The 15034-nt window shown below is 36.9% G+C and overlaps 1 protein-coding gene across 2 annotated transcripts in view; it reads left to right on the forward strand.

Moving 5' to 3' along the window:
* The window catches only part of Neto1 (neuropilin and tolloid like 1), a 116555-nt gene that overhangs the window by 62635 nt on the left and 38886 nt on the right, over nt 1–15034 (forward strand). For both annotated transcript variants that reach the window (XM_004647309.3, XM_023707580.1), the window contains exons 5-6: nt 12396–12437; nt 13580–13707. In XM_004647309.3, the coding sequence (XP_004647366.1) occupies nt 12396–12437; nt 13580–13707 (170 nt within the window). The remainder of the gene's footprint in view (nt 1–12395; nt 12438–13579; nt 13708–15034) is intronic.

Raw genomic sequence — 15034 nt, forward strand, 5'->3', positions numbered from 1 at the left:
CCCCAGGGCCATGCTGAGCTGGCCACCAAGACCATGTGTGGTGGTACACCAGCACTGGGAATGCTGAAAACAGGAGGCTCACTAGGAGTCTGAGCTGTGTAGTAAGACCCTGTACCAAATACATTAAAAAAAAAAAAAAAGAATTTCTTTATGGCTATTTAGGTTACTTTATTGGTGTTATTACCTACAATATAGATATAACTTGAGGGCTAAATCATCATAAAAGGATTTTTATTACTCAGCATATGATGCTACATGTTTGTAGAATGAGTATCAAGGCATTTGGCTACCTGTGAACAAGTAGTAAGAACCATTGCAGACATTCTGTAGTAATTCTCAAGCCAATCCCAGGCATGGGAAGGAATAAGTGGAATTTCTGATTGACACCCACATGTAAATACTGCATAATGAAAATAAGTAAAATGCATAACAGCCAATAAGCATTGTTAATAGTATTTGATTGGAAATGATGCGATAGGGTAGTAAAATATTGAAGTATTTTAAATAGGGCTATTTGTATCCATTCAGGAGTTCAGATTTTGAATTATTTATGCATAGAATAATTCACATTTACATAGCAGTTTCTGTGTAGCAAACCTATGTCTCATTCATTAACTAGTTGACATTTGTAGGATTTTGCATTGTATCTGAGCCAAGTTGAAGAGCTACTTTTTGATTGTATATTTTCATTTTGCTTTTAAATCCATTTTGTTTAACATAATCTAGTTATAGAAGTTTTTTTTATATTTTGACTGGCATATCATTTCTCATATTAATTTCAATGTTTCTAAATCCATATGTATCAAATGACTTTCATGTATTATTTATATGTATCATCCAGCTATTTTATGTAGCTAGATTTTGTTGATTTGATGAACAGACACATGCCTAGATCCCAGACGCTAGCCTTGATGAAGATTCCTACCCTGAGAGTAGTGACTTAAAACCTTAGGAGTACTTGGCATATACTTGGTGCTAGAGCATGTTTGCTGCATGCACAGTGCCTCAGGACCAGTTGCTAGGACCAAGGAAGAGGGAGGGAGGTAGCACACATTTACATTTAAAGACAAATTATGATAACCTCAAGTCCTAACGCAGGCTGGCAGTAATGTATGTTCTTCAGCCCATTCCATGAGCCTCTCCAGGATTTATCATGAGGAGTCTCGTGTTTGCTCCCACACCCGTCTGTTGGCAGGGGCAGCACATGGTATTCTGCTTTTTCTCTTTTCTTCCAGTTCCACGATGACTCTGCTGCTAGTGCCTGGCATAAACCCCTAGTGTCCTCGCCAAGGGCAGAACAGAGGACACTCTCAAGTTTCCAATTCGAGATTGTTCCAAAACTATTTAAGAGGAGCTGAGGTTCATCAGATTTGTTAGAAGCAGAAGCAGTCAAGTCTTGAAGTGACATTTGCATCGCTTATGTAGCATTTTTATGTCTTTTCTAAGTCTATTTAGCTATAACATCAAAGGCATCTTCAGGATGCTTACATTTATATTTACAATTTTAGAAAACATAACTTCTCATTGAAGAGTGTTTTCTTTCTTAGTTGCCATTGATATGATTTACTTAGTTTACAGTGACATAAATAGGATAGAAGAGAATGGTACCAGGTCATGCACACACACACACACACACACACACACACACACACACACACCCCTGACGTGTCACCACCACTTTCGTCTTGGTGAGCCAGAAGCTGGCCACTTTCCTCTGCTGTTGAGCCTCACCTGCTCAGCCAGTGCCCAAAGCAGTTGATTGCTCCTGGACTCATATCACCTCATAGAATGCTCCTTTTGCTCTCAGTCTTTAGGTATCAGCCTCAGACCTAATCCTGCACCTTCATGACAGTGGTGTCCACTCTACAACGGTCTATGACTGGCACTTCTTCCCTTTTCCACTTTATTGCACCACACTCTGTGAATGCCAGTGGGCACTAATGTGTATTATGGCCAAGTTAATACAGAGCAACTGAGAAAAAGAGGACAGCAGAGATGTATCAGTCTCTCCCAGTGTTGGCACCACAGTGGTACAGCACTAAATGTCCTGCTAAATCAGCACTACTGAAAACATGGTTCAGGAGGGATGCTTGGTTTGAATCACATTTGATCGAAATTGTACCAACTGCTGAGTGAACAAGGGCATTCTGAGAAAATAAGAAACATCATCCTGTTTTTGGATTATCTGTTGTTTGTTTGATTTTATCTATTCCATCCTGTTTTTTTTTTTTTCTCTCTCTCTCTCTTTATGATGTCTTCTTCCAGAAGTTTTCCTTTATTTTATTCAGTAAATGTGCATATTTTCTCTAAGGACAATACTGAGAATATTGAATAAAGTTTGTAAAAGTCTATGTAATGTGAACCCAAGTGAATCCCACCTTCTAGTTGCTAATATTATCCAAGTAGTTATGTTTTCTCCATCTGCTCAAAATATGAATACAGAAACTATGATAAAACTATATTTCAACAAATGAAACAGAAAAAGTATATAAGCCATGCAAATGTCAACAATATTTAAAGCCCTTAAAAACAACTTTCCTATAAATTCAGCAAATTTTGATTTCTTAAATGTATTTATGAATGAATTTTATGCTACACTTATGTAGGCAAAAGTCACGATTCATAAATCCATGTCTACATTAAAATCATTAGGAAAACAGACTCAAAATGAGAAGCTATAATTTCCAGTCACCTGCAGAGAGCAAGCAATATATGGGTAAAAGAGATTTTAAACACTGTCTTATGAATTTAATGCTAGAGTGATGATCTTTGAACATAACAAAATGAATTATTAAAATAATAATAATAGGAGTATGCAATCTATCGTAGTACTATGCTATGAAGATTTTTTTTTTTTTTTATTTTAGGGAAAGGGTCTACAGGGTGTTCAAGGTCTCACTACTAGATCAGACTCTAGTGATTCGCCTGTTTACAGCCTCCCAAGAGCTGGGATTACAGGTGTGCCCCACAATGCCCAGTCTCAATTGCCCTCTCAGTGCGCCCTGGGCATGGGGCCAGCATGGCTGGCCCAGGGATCCAACCCCTATCCCCTAAGCCTACTTAGGTAGGTACTTACTGTAGGTACTTTGATCCTCTAAGCTATTTGGCTGGCTCTGTTACGAAGATTTCTTGATCTTGATTTTATAATAATACTTTAAATAATAACTAATTTTAAAAATCTGTAAACTGTGTGATTTTCAAACTTGAGTAAGAAAAGAAGAGAGCTCTGTGAGATGTCACATACAAAAAATAATGGAACTGGAAAACTGGTTGTTCACCATGCAGTTAGTCTGCAAGAACTGTTTCAATAAAGATGTGTCCCCAGACATCACAGGGCTTCAGAAACCTAGCAGTAGATATGGATATGGGGCTCTCTTGTCTTAAGAAGTTTCACCTGAGAATTGAGTGAAGACAGGTAGGAATGAGTAGAGAGGAGAAAATAAAGCAAAGAAAAAGGTTTTGTTTTGTATTTAGTTGAGAAAGGAGTTGATCAGATTTATCCTCTGAAAAGACATAGATAACAAAAGGCATGTTCAGTATTAGTGGGCAAGAAAACAATGAACATACTAACTTCTGCTACGTAGTAGTAATTAAAGAATCCTGAGGACCAATGATGGGATTTTGTAAAGGATTTTTCCAGCATCAGGTGATAAGAAGATTTCTTGATCTTGATTTTAGAATAATGTATGTACATATGAGAACGTGTGGAGATGAGACAACAGAAACTAAACAGTAAATTCCCAAATCAAGGAATTTATTCCTTGAAATAAGAGGACTAAGCCTTTTCCCTGAATCTTTTGTCCTCTTTTGTCCACTTCCCATACCCATTTTATCAGATAAATATAAGATAAAATAACTTCTCTGAACATCTTTTGTAGCTTGTAAGCATGAGAAAATTTGTTATTAACTCAAAGCTGTCATATGCACAGAAGAGCCCACCCCAGAATCCTTGAGGCTTTGGGGTGGAATGAGCACCATAGGTAGGTGAGCACACTCCCTCTGCACCACCACGCATGTGTAGGTATTTGCTTCCCAAAGACAGCGTCTGACTTCCTGCTGCCCAGCTCATAGTCAGCTTTCACCTTATAGTCCTAATTTATTCCTTGTAAAACAAATGGAAAATATCCACTGTCTTTATTTTATAAAATTATTTTGAAATATATTTGCATATTTTAACCATACTTCAAACATTTTTTTTTCCCCTATATTTAGTACAGGGTCTACATGTTTCATTACATAGATCGGACTCTTAGTGATTCTCCTGTTTTCAGCCTCCCAAGTGCTGGGATTATGGGTGTGCGCCACCACACCCAGTCTCAATCACTGTCTTAGTGCGCCCCCCATGGGTGGAGCCAGCACAGCCCACTAGCGATTGAACCCTGGCCACTGCACTCTGCCTAAGCAGGTGCTCTAGTCTGCTGAGCTGTCAAACATCTTCTTGAAACACATTTTTCCATGCCAAAAAATTGTGTTATCACTTCTATGCATAAAATTGTTTTATGTCATTAAGCAGAGAATAGCTCAGATGAAAGTTCAGAGAGGTTCAGAAGACCTGATGGCATTCTGAGTATTATGAGTCTACAATCAAGTTACATTCTACTTAAAATTTCAAGATGGTCTGTACAAAACCATTAATTACACTTATGAATACACCTAGTCATTTTCTTTTTTTTACAACTGTAGGGAATACAGTCACGTAAGCTATCTGTATCTGTTTCCTTCAGTTGTAAAACAGGCATTATAGTATTAAATACATCATAATGTCACAGAATGATTTATTTCATTGAATGATTAAAATATCTCATGTATTTTTATTACAGTAATGCTATTTTCATCTAACTAAACTCAAATAACTTTTTCATTAAATGTGACAGAGCAAGTAACTACGCAGTGAACACTAGCTATGAGATGAGTAAGAGTTGGATGCTGCCCTTGAGGAGCAAGTCTTCACACATGCCTGCGGGTTGGAGGTGTGCGCTCTGCGTCTGGTGTTCTTTTCACCACAAAGCTATATATACATTTAGTTACATAGATTTATTTTATTTCATTTGTGTACAAAATTGGGGAGGCCCTATGACTTCTAAAATTTAGTTCATTTGTTATGCTAACTTTTTGTTCTTGTCCTTTGCTCCTGAGCATTGAAAGAATGGCCCTTGCATTGATGTATATTCCAGGCCTTTCTCATTTTTCATTTTGAGGCAGTATCTTGCTAAATCACTAAAATTCCTCAGGCTGGATTCAAACTCCCAGCATGTGATTAACTTGTAACCTACAGCTTTATGGACAGAAGACATCCATGATGTCTTGATAAGAGCAGAGGTTCTGAAGCTTGTGGGTCTTAAAACCCATTTTTCCTCTTAAGAATTAGTGAAGACTTCCAAGAATTTTCTCTTGCTTTAGCTAACATCTGTCATATTATCTACTTAAACTAAGAATTTAAAGAGATATTTGTTAATATATATATAAAAATTACACCAATAAACCAATTACAGTACACCTTAGTTCACAAACTTAATTTTCAGTTCTGGTCACAAAGCAAATTGAACGGAACCAAATAAAAATCAACATTTAGTTTCAATGTGGACTTTATGGAGAAATTTGATTTGGTTCTAATCCAATTTGATTTGTGACCATAATGTGGAAATAATAAAATTTATGAACCAAGATACCACTGTATTAAAATATCTAGCCTATTTTATTAAGCCATCAAATAATATTAAGGCACTGAAGTATTATTTAGCAGAATGATTATTTTTTTTTATTTTGTAAATCTGTTGCCTGGCTTGCTAGAAGATGACTGTATTCTCACATCTGATTATATCATAAATCTTTTAATATATTGCTTTGGTAGAAGTAGATGATGAGAATCTAGTTTTACAGGGTTGTGTAGTTCATAAAGGGGATTATTTTTGGACCTTTCAAATAATAATGGCTACTGTTTTATACTACACCAATTCTGGGCAAGTGATACATTTTTAGTGTGGTATATACTGTAAAACTACATCAATGAATTACTTAGTATTTGTTTTATTAAAATCTGTCAGCAGTGAGGAACCTGAAAATAGGAGGATCACTACGAGTCTGAGCTGCATAGTGAGACCCTGTACCAAATACATTAAAAAAAAAATCCGTCAGTGCATTTTTCTGTTGAAATGACCTCCCTGTGCCTGATTGTTTAACATCCTGCATTATTAATCTGGAACTTTTGGTATCATTATCAAGCAGATGATCCAAGTATTGACACATTTCTTTAGTCAATATCAAAAATCATATTTACTCATATCAGCATCAATCTCATTTTAAGCATCTTTAGGCTTGTGAAGCAGTCAAGAGCACAGTGGCAAACACATTTTCTTTACTTGAAGCTTAAATTTTATTATTGGCAACAAATATTGTCAGTTGTTTTTCCTTCAAGTCAACAGATTAGTTTTGTTCACTTGTCAGGCAAATGTCTGCCAAATATCTAAAGCTAAATGATTGCAATGTGTCTTTCAAACAAAATTGATGCTCCATGAAAAAACAATCAATGCCATTTACAATTAAAACATTCGCAAAAGACTTAGGAAAACCGTCAAAGAAGTCAGTCTGCAGTTGAGTGCTTCATTCATATTTAAGATTTTATCCTATAGAATATCAAGAATTTATTAAATATTCTAGATATTGAAAATAGTTTTTGTACTTCATCGAGGAGATTTTTAAGAACTGTCTTTTCTCTTGAAAAATGCACTGCAGTGAGTTATACAATGAACACTAGATGCTAGGCCTGGCGCTGCCTTCCTGACTGCTGAGGCATCTGGAGTGTCACCCATCACTGCTCTTGCACCACCAACACAAATGTCAACCCAGAAGTTCTATTATAATCCATTGAATGTGAAAGCAATCCAATGCTTTAAATATTTCATCATCTCTTACGTCTGTTGCCAACCATGTGCACAAGATGATCTTTAGTGATTGGTTTATGCTGATGTTGAGCCAACTCAGGCAGAATAAGGCAGTTCAGTGTTGACTGTAAAAGATAACATGGCAGAGCAGTTATCAACTCTGTCTTCCTCTTCAGGCTAAAATGTTCATTCCACAACTGTCTGGTTGGAGTGTGGCCTGTTTTTTCTTCTTTTTTATGGGGCCCGAATTTCCTGGGCTTTGGTTTCTTGGCTTCCTTTTTATCTAGTGTGCACTCAGCAATGACGGGTACAAAGGGCTTTGTTAGTTGCTCAGCTGACTGTGTGCATCTCAGGCGAAGCCATCCGATAGCATACGCTGGAAGATGCTTGTGTCTGTCCAGCTTTAACTTGACAAACGATGCTGGTCTTTTACCAAGGTAATAATGTCTGCCTGTCTACAATGTAGTCCTAATTGTTAGATCTCCTAATTATTTGTCTTAATATAACTTGGTGATCAAACTGTTAAAATAAGACTATCACAAAATGCTTTTTGTCTTAAAAAGGTCCATAAAATTAATTGAAAGGTAAATTTTGTTATATTTTCATTCTGACTGCAGCTTTTCTCATTTTATTTGAAATGTTTTTTTCCTTCTCATAAATAAGAAACCTATTTGAAATGATAGTTTCATCTACTCTTTGCCCCTTTAAATTAATAGAATAGGGAGCCAGGGAGATGGCTCAGTGGAATAAGTGCTTCCCTGGCAAGCACAAGGGCCTGAGTTCAATCCCTGTTCCAATAAATAAATAAATAAATAAATAAATAAATAAATAAAAAACATAGAATAGCCAAGGGGGAGAAAGTGAGTCTTTCAATTAATCTCCTTTTCCTAATATAAATATCCATAAAATAAATAAAGTAGAAACACGTTGTCTTTTATTTGAAGAGAAATGTAATTAAGTTTTAAAATTTCTGTACTTTTAGATAGAATCTAAATATTTATAAAAGATCTTAAACTATATAAATGGATAAATACACAGATGTAAAAATAGACTCACATAATAAAGGACAAAGTATACTTACACTTGCTATACTTCTGTGTCAAGTCAAGAAAAAGTATGAAATTTCAAGACAACAGCTTTTAGATTATAGTTGGGTTACATTTCCAGGCAGGTGCTTAAGCCACTGAGCTATTTCTCCAGCCCATTGTGGGGTTATATTGATGAGAACACAAGATGGCCAGTCAAGAGTCCAGTAAAATCACTGAGAACAAACTGAACCAAACTCTGAAAATTCACATCATTATTAGCCAAAAGTTCTGTACCTTAGAATATTCTTAAAAACACAAGCAAATTCTGGGCTGGAAAGATAGTTCAGTGAGGTAAAGTGCCTGCTTAGGCAAGCTTAGGCAAGCGCAGGGACTGTAGTTGGATCCCAGCACCACATGCCAGGCCAGCCCCGCCCCCAGGTCAGGCTGAGCCAGAGTCCAGGCATAGTGGCACATGCCTGTAATCGCAGCACTGGAAAGGCTGAAAACAGGAGGCTCACAAAAAGTTCAAGCTGCACATTGAGACCCTGTAACAACCAAATACATTAGACACACACATACATACACATGCACGCGCGTGCGCGTACAATTTCTTCATTAGCTATTGTCATGTATTGTTTTGTTTGGTTTTGTTTTGAGAAAGGGTCTCACTAAGTAGTTCAGGAAAGCTTTGAGCTCACTATGTAGCTCAGGCTCAAGGCAGTTGATTCCTCTTGCCTCAGCCTCCATAGTGCTGGGATTACAGGCATGTGCCACCTTGCCATTTGCTATGAATTTTTAATAAAATGAGACTATTGAAGACGAAGTAATATTTTACCTTTGCAGTAAAAATAGTTTGACCTTTAGATCCATAAAGGACATACCTCTAAATTAGGGGAACAAAAATGGTGATAATATTTTTTAAAAATCTAAAATTGTAGCAATTTCAAATAATTGATTATTTGCTCATATAAAGTATAACTTGAGTCAAGGAAAATGCTGTGTGCTCTACATAATCACTTAAGATGTGAAACTGTGAAGTTCGGTGTTTTCAAAATACTTTTGTAGGTATCTTTTTTTTTTTTTTTTTTTTTTTTTTTTTTTTCAGAACTGGGAATTAAACTCAGGCCGTTGCCCTTGCCCTTACCCTTGCCCTTGCCCTTGCCCTTGCCCTGGAAGCGCTTATTCCACTGAGCCATCTCCCCAGCCCCAAGTTCTGTTTTGTTTTTCTTTGTTTTGTTTTTGCTGACTCAGCTCACCCTGAGGGCACATGGTACCAGGGATGCCCTGTGCCTGACTAAGCTTGTCTATGCATGTGTTTTTAGACTGCTTAGCTATCTCGCCAGCCATTGTTTTTTAAATTAACTGCTGGAGGATGTTTCTCAAGGAGCTTTTATGAGCCCACATTGCAGTTCCAACCTTTGGTCTTCAGTTAACTGAGCAGAACTGTCATGTGGTCAACTGTATGTACCTGCAAGACAGCTAGGACAGTACGTTCTAAGTCTCTGCCAGGTGGTCTCACTAGAATGCTCCCTGCGATGTATCTCCTGTGAACTCCTGTGGATTGAAAAAGTATAAGTATAAGGTCTAGCTAATGCACAAATATGCAGGAATATCATCTCAGCAAATTTAATTGTTTTCTATATTCAATGAATTATGTTTAATTCAGTGACATTTATTATGTGCCTACTGCGCTGTGTGTCCTGAAGAGCGAAGGAATCAAGAAACATAGTTCCTGTATAGAGTGCATTTTGTTAAGGGCTAGTAGGAGCAGATGGCTGGTGAAAAGTAAAAAGCAAATACTAGCGTGATGGTAAACTGTAATAAGAACCTGCAAGGGGAGAGCAAGAAAATTAGAGGCAATGGTACTTTAGAGGATTGTCACTGAACGGTTCTCTGAAAATGTAAATATGGAACCAATGGATATATGGCAAAAATAAACAAACAAAGAAAAACCAGGTCTCCAAAGACCTGGAGGAAAAGCACTGCACACAGGTAAGAGGAAGTTAGTACTCCACTTGCAGCAGCACCCTTGAGCATCTTTGAGACATGTGGATGGGTGTGAACAGAAAGGAGAGGGTGGAGCCAAGCACCATGGGGCTGGGGAGTGGGGAGCAAGAGCAGAGGGCTGTGGTATCATTGTGCGGGCCAAGGAAAGCCAGTTGGTATCATAATTAGACTTGTATTTTCAGAAATTTATTCAGATGGTGTGTCAAGAGCAGATTTGAGGAGACATCTAGATATTAGGATGTTAGTTATTAAAACCAACTTAATTTTAATCTGTATAATTTGTCATTAACCCCATATAACCTCAGATTATCAATCAAACTTTGTATTATTAAATACAACTAAAGTCATTTCAAAAATATTTTTGTTTTTTCAGGCCATGTGGGACTTCTATGACTATGGTATTACTGGTGATTAATATAAATGAGTTGCAAAATATTTTTCTACAGTTTTTATTAATATCATCAGCACTATCACTATTAATACAAAAATAAAATAAACATTCATTTCCCAGAACTGGCATTTCTTGCAACGTTGTCTGGCATAAGTTAAAAAAATGACAAATGCTACCCTCCAAACTAAGAAAAAAAAAAAAAAAAGAAAAGAAAAACCAGAGAGAATGCCAACTACATTTCCACCAAAAAGAAAAAAGTAGGAATAGTTATGTGTATATACAGCAAAAACATTCTAATGAAAAAGTGATAATATTAACAATGCATGTAATTGAGCAGTAGATTAAATAGTTAAGGAACACAGTGAATAATGAAAATCTCAGTATTTAGAGTAAAAAAGAAAATCAGTAATTTACCAAGAACCTGACTGAGAATACAAAATGAAGGCTGTACATGCAGCTTAGTGCAAATAGGCAAGCCAGGTCTGGTTTCGTATGCCTGTAATACCAATGCTCAAGAAGACTGATGTTAATCAGTTAATTAAGCTCATAAATTTAAGATTAGTATGAGCAATTTAGTGACTCAGTGAGACCTGTTTCAAAACTTTAAAATAGGCTTAGGAAACAATTTAGTGCAAAGGCTCTCAGATCAACCCCCAGTACTGAAAAAAAAAAGACACTTGAGTGGCCTCCTTAGTTCCGGTAATATGTTTAAGAGCTGGCTGCTACATATAGTTCTTTGTTACATACAAGTAGGCAATAAGCTTATATAAGCAGAAATACTCATTGGTCTAGAAATTTCTACTGGGAAGTATCTTGGACCAAGTTTTATGCATTGTGTTTTCCATAAACATCTGAGAGAAAGTCAGGGAATGCTGAGTTGAAAAAGAAAATAGAGGAAAACCTTGAAAGGTAGTATTATGAAATGATGGTTTCCTGAAAACAGGACAGTTCATTCATTCAGAGGATAGGAGGCCCAGATTTTGTACCTTAACTTTGTACCTCCAATACTCCAGGCAAAAAGTGGATTTTTGACAATTTATAGAATCATTTGAATCAGACAAAAGAATTCTGTATAGAACATACAGACCCAAATATATGCAAAATGTATTAGACTTGCAAAGGTAGATTGACCCAAACTTTGCATTACTTATGGATCTATTTTTCTAAAAAATGATTGATTGTCCAGCTACAAAGTTAGAGGTAAGGAGTGAGATTTGTGTTTGATGATGAGGTGCCCGAATGCCACTGCAAGTTCTTAATTTTTTTTTATAAAGAAAAAAAAGAGTGACAATACTATTAATATGGGGGAAAGAGACTTCCAACCTGAAAGGTAGCCAGGACAAATTTGAGTTCACTGAAATTGAACAATGCATTTTAGGAACGGTGGAGATTAAGGGCAGAATTTATTGAGGGAAAGATAGCTTCCATCTGAGAAAGGGACAGACAGACATCTGCCTTTTCTAGGTATTTTTGTAGAGCAAATCCCTGAGGTGAGGGAGGCCCAACACAGGAAACATGGGAACTGCTGGGCATGAGGTGGGACAAACTATGGTCAACTAATATGATTATAAGCACAATTGCTCAGGTAAAATTGATTACATCAAGATCAAATTGGCAAGCAAGTCACATAGCAAGAGGGCATGAACACAGAATGGGCTTTCCCTTTAGTAGGTTGAGTTAGTGACCCATTTTCAAGCTAATAGAGACCTATTTAGAATATCAATGTCTGATGCTCAACCCTGAGGAGGTATATGGGTGGATTTGTTTAATCTTTTGTCTTGAAATCTGACCCGCAGTGAAGTGAGTGTTTCTCTCAGTTTCAAGGTATTTTGTCTTCCATATTGGCTCCTTTGAGGGCCTGGCCCAGTCTGACTTCCTATAATATTTCTATCTCACTTGGCTGCCTACAACACTATGTTATGTAACATTTAGTTCTAACCTTCTCAAGCACTTTTTATTTTATGATTTCTTTTCCCCTAATGAGTTTCTTAGGCTGATTCCTAGATAATTTGATAATATATTATTCAACATCATTGTAAATAATAAATGTAGACTAGGACTAATTGTCTTTTTTCTCAATTCTTTAAGATCCTGACTTTAAGGACCTTGGAGTTTTGAAACCATTACCAGGTTGGTAAAATAGGTATTTGGTACTGTTAAGATATATTTGTTTTCTGCTATAAAATAAAATTTTGGTGTATTACTCAAGTGCCACTTTTTCTAAACAATTTTTTTGTTTTTATTTATTTTTATTTATTTTCCATAATTTTATTGAGAAACAAATAGTGATGAGACAGTTTCAAACCAAATTGGTAGGACAGTTTCAATAATTAACACACTGCATACATTCTTCCTAGTGGTTAATTGCTGTACAAGATGCGGACATGATATCCTATTTACAAACACTATCAGAACAAATCCCTCTATTCATTAAGAGAATGTAACTATAGATCTATCCTAACCATTTTGAATACACAGATACAAAATGGACATTCATCTGTATCCCCTCTTTTGTTTAGTTCCGTTATTTGAATATTATAGGTGTGTGAACTCAGCAAAATATTCTAAAAGAATCCAGTAGTCCATAATAGTATTGGGTCTTCCGCTTGACTGGCAATGTCAGAAATTGTTAACCTGAGTCCCCCACAGCTCAACATAACAGCATGGCTTTACTTCTTATACTTCGTTTTTATACTTTTCTGCTGGATGGTTAAAACCAATGTAAAACAAGACCTATGCAACAAGAGTTGTAGCTTTTGGGTCTGATAAGGTCAGTGAAATCCCCTCAGGATTTATCCTAAGATCCTGTACCTCAGATTGTAGATCTTTCATCAGTGTCAGCCATGTGGATGAATCATGGCCATTGCTTGGCCAATGTGCTCTCTGTGAAAGCCTGAGAGAATGTTTTCTCTCCAAGTGACTCTCCTTTGGCACACTCTACATCATTGATCACGTTCCTGTTTGGCCCTATAATCTCCTTGATCAGAAAATTTGGGACACTACCGAGTTATATGACGTTACAGTACAAGTTCTCATATGTCCTGAGTCTTAATTGACCTTGGAAGGCTAGGGCCAAAATGTTGGCTTTCCTTGAGGCCCTCCTATTTGTCTAATTTTGGTCTGCAAACTTAGGTTGTTAACCCTCCAGTAGAGAAGCTTATTTTTATTACTATACAACCTAGGATTTTAAGCTTAACCTCATTATCTGTCTGAATATCAAACATCTTAGACATTAAGTGCCACTTTTGACTATTTGCTATTGTATTATTTAGCGTGTGAGTTTGAGATGGGTGGCCCAGAAGGAATTGTGGAGTCCATACAAATTTTGAAGGAAGGCAAAGCTTCTGCCAGCGAGGCTGTGGACTGCAAATGGTACATTCGAGCCCCTCCACGATCCAAGGTGAGTCCCGGCATAGAGCTCAGACTGACAGGTGACTTGGAGAAGTTTAGACTGTACACTGCTTTGAAGCAGCTGGACATGCCTCCAGTGTTTCAGAGGGCAATCGTAAGCTATCATTTTATTTTGGTTAGGAAATACAACTTGTTTTCCTGTGTCTGGCCTGCCTTTGTGTGCCATGTATAAGGAGAGTGTGCTGAAATCATTTTATAACCTAGATAAAAAATTCTAAAACCAAATTACTTTTCAGAAAAAGTTGATTTGTTAGACATGGCAGAATTTATAAGCATAATTGCATTTATGCCCTTTCATCAGTATCTGTAGTATTTTTTTCAGCCTAAAATCATATCTATGGAAGAAATGGCCAGGAATTACAAAATCATGTATCTCTGGCATACACAATACTGACAAGGCAAGGCTAGCGACAGTAGGAACAGCATCTGAGGAACTGCAGTCTCTTCAAGGAGACAGTCACTTTGTCACCTCCCTGTTAATTTTCTGGGATTATTATAGGTAAATTTGTGATCATCATTAGCAACTCTGATTTGTCATTGTACCAGAATATCTACATTTTGTGTTGATTACCCTGATTTTACAGTGTAATATCTTATAAAAATTTGAAATATTATGTGTAACACACTGCATACAGTGTGGAGCAAATGCAGAGTGAGGTAACTACTTAGAAAGTACTTCTTTTTAGAGCACAAATATTTATCCTGTTTATAGATCTGGCTTCAGTAATATTGAGGATAAGTATTTTGTGCCAGTAACTGTTGGAAGTGTTAAGTTTTGATTACTTATGTTTTCTCTTTTATTCTCATTCTTCGATTATAGAATTGCCACGAAACCTTACAGATTTATTGGAATCAGAGTAGACTTTAGTTAGTTTGAAATCTTATTTAATTAATTGGTTTAGTGACTTTATGAAGTGTCAAGCACTAGAATAGAGAAATAAAAACTGTATCAGCCCTATCCTCAGTTTAGTATTCAGATAAATACTTAATAAAATCATCCAAGCAATAAGATCAAATCACTGAGGTGCTGGTGAGGACCCTGAACGTGAGCAAAGCCACAGGTACACCTAGTGGGGTAGTCAGAAGTGGAGCTAGAGAGCAGCCAGCTTCTAATCTGTGTCAGCCCCAGGAACAGCATTGACTGGGTCTGCAGGTGGAGGCCCTCGACACAGGGACAGCATCTGTGGGTCAGGGAATCATCAGAGAGCACATTTTTCAGGAATTAAAGCAACATCGTGTGCCCCTAGCAAGCACGACTGAAGGTGTGGTGAGTCATCAAGCTGAAGGGCTCTGGGGGCCTCCCCAGAGAACTTGGA

Source organism: Octodon degus, unplaced genomic scaffold (assembly GCF_000260255.1).
Source record: "Octodon degus isolate 3935 unplaced genomic scaffold, OctDeg1.0 scaffold00300, whole genome shotgun sequence".
Classification (NCBI taxonomy): domain Eukaryota; kingdom Metazoa; phylum Chordata; class Mammalia; order Rodentia; family Octodontidae; genus Octodon; species Octodon degus.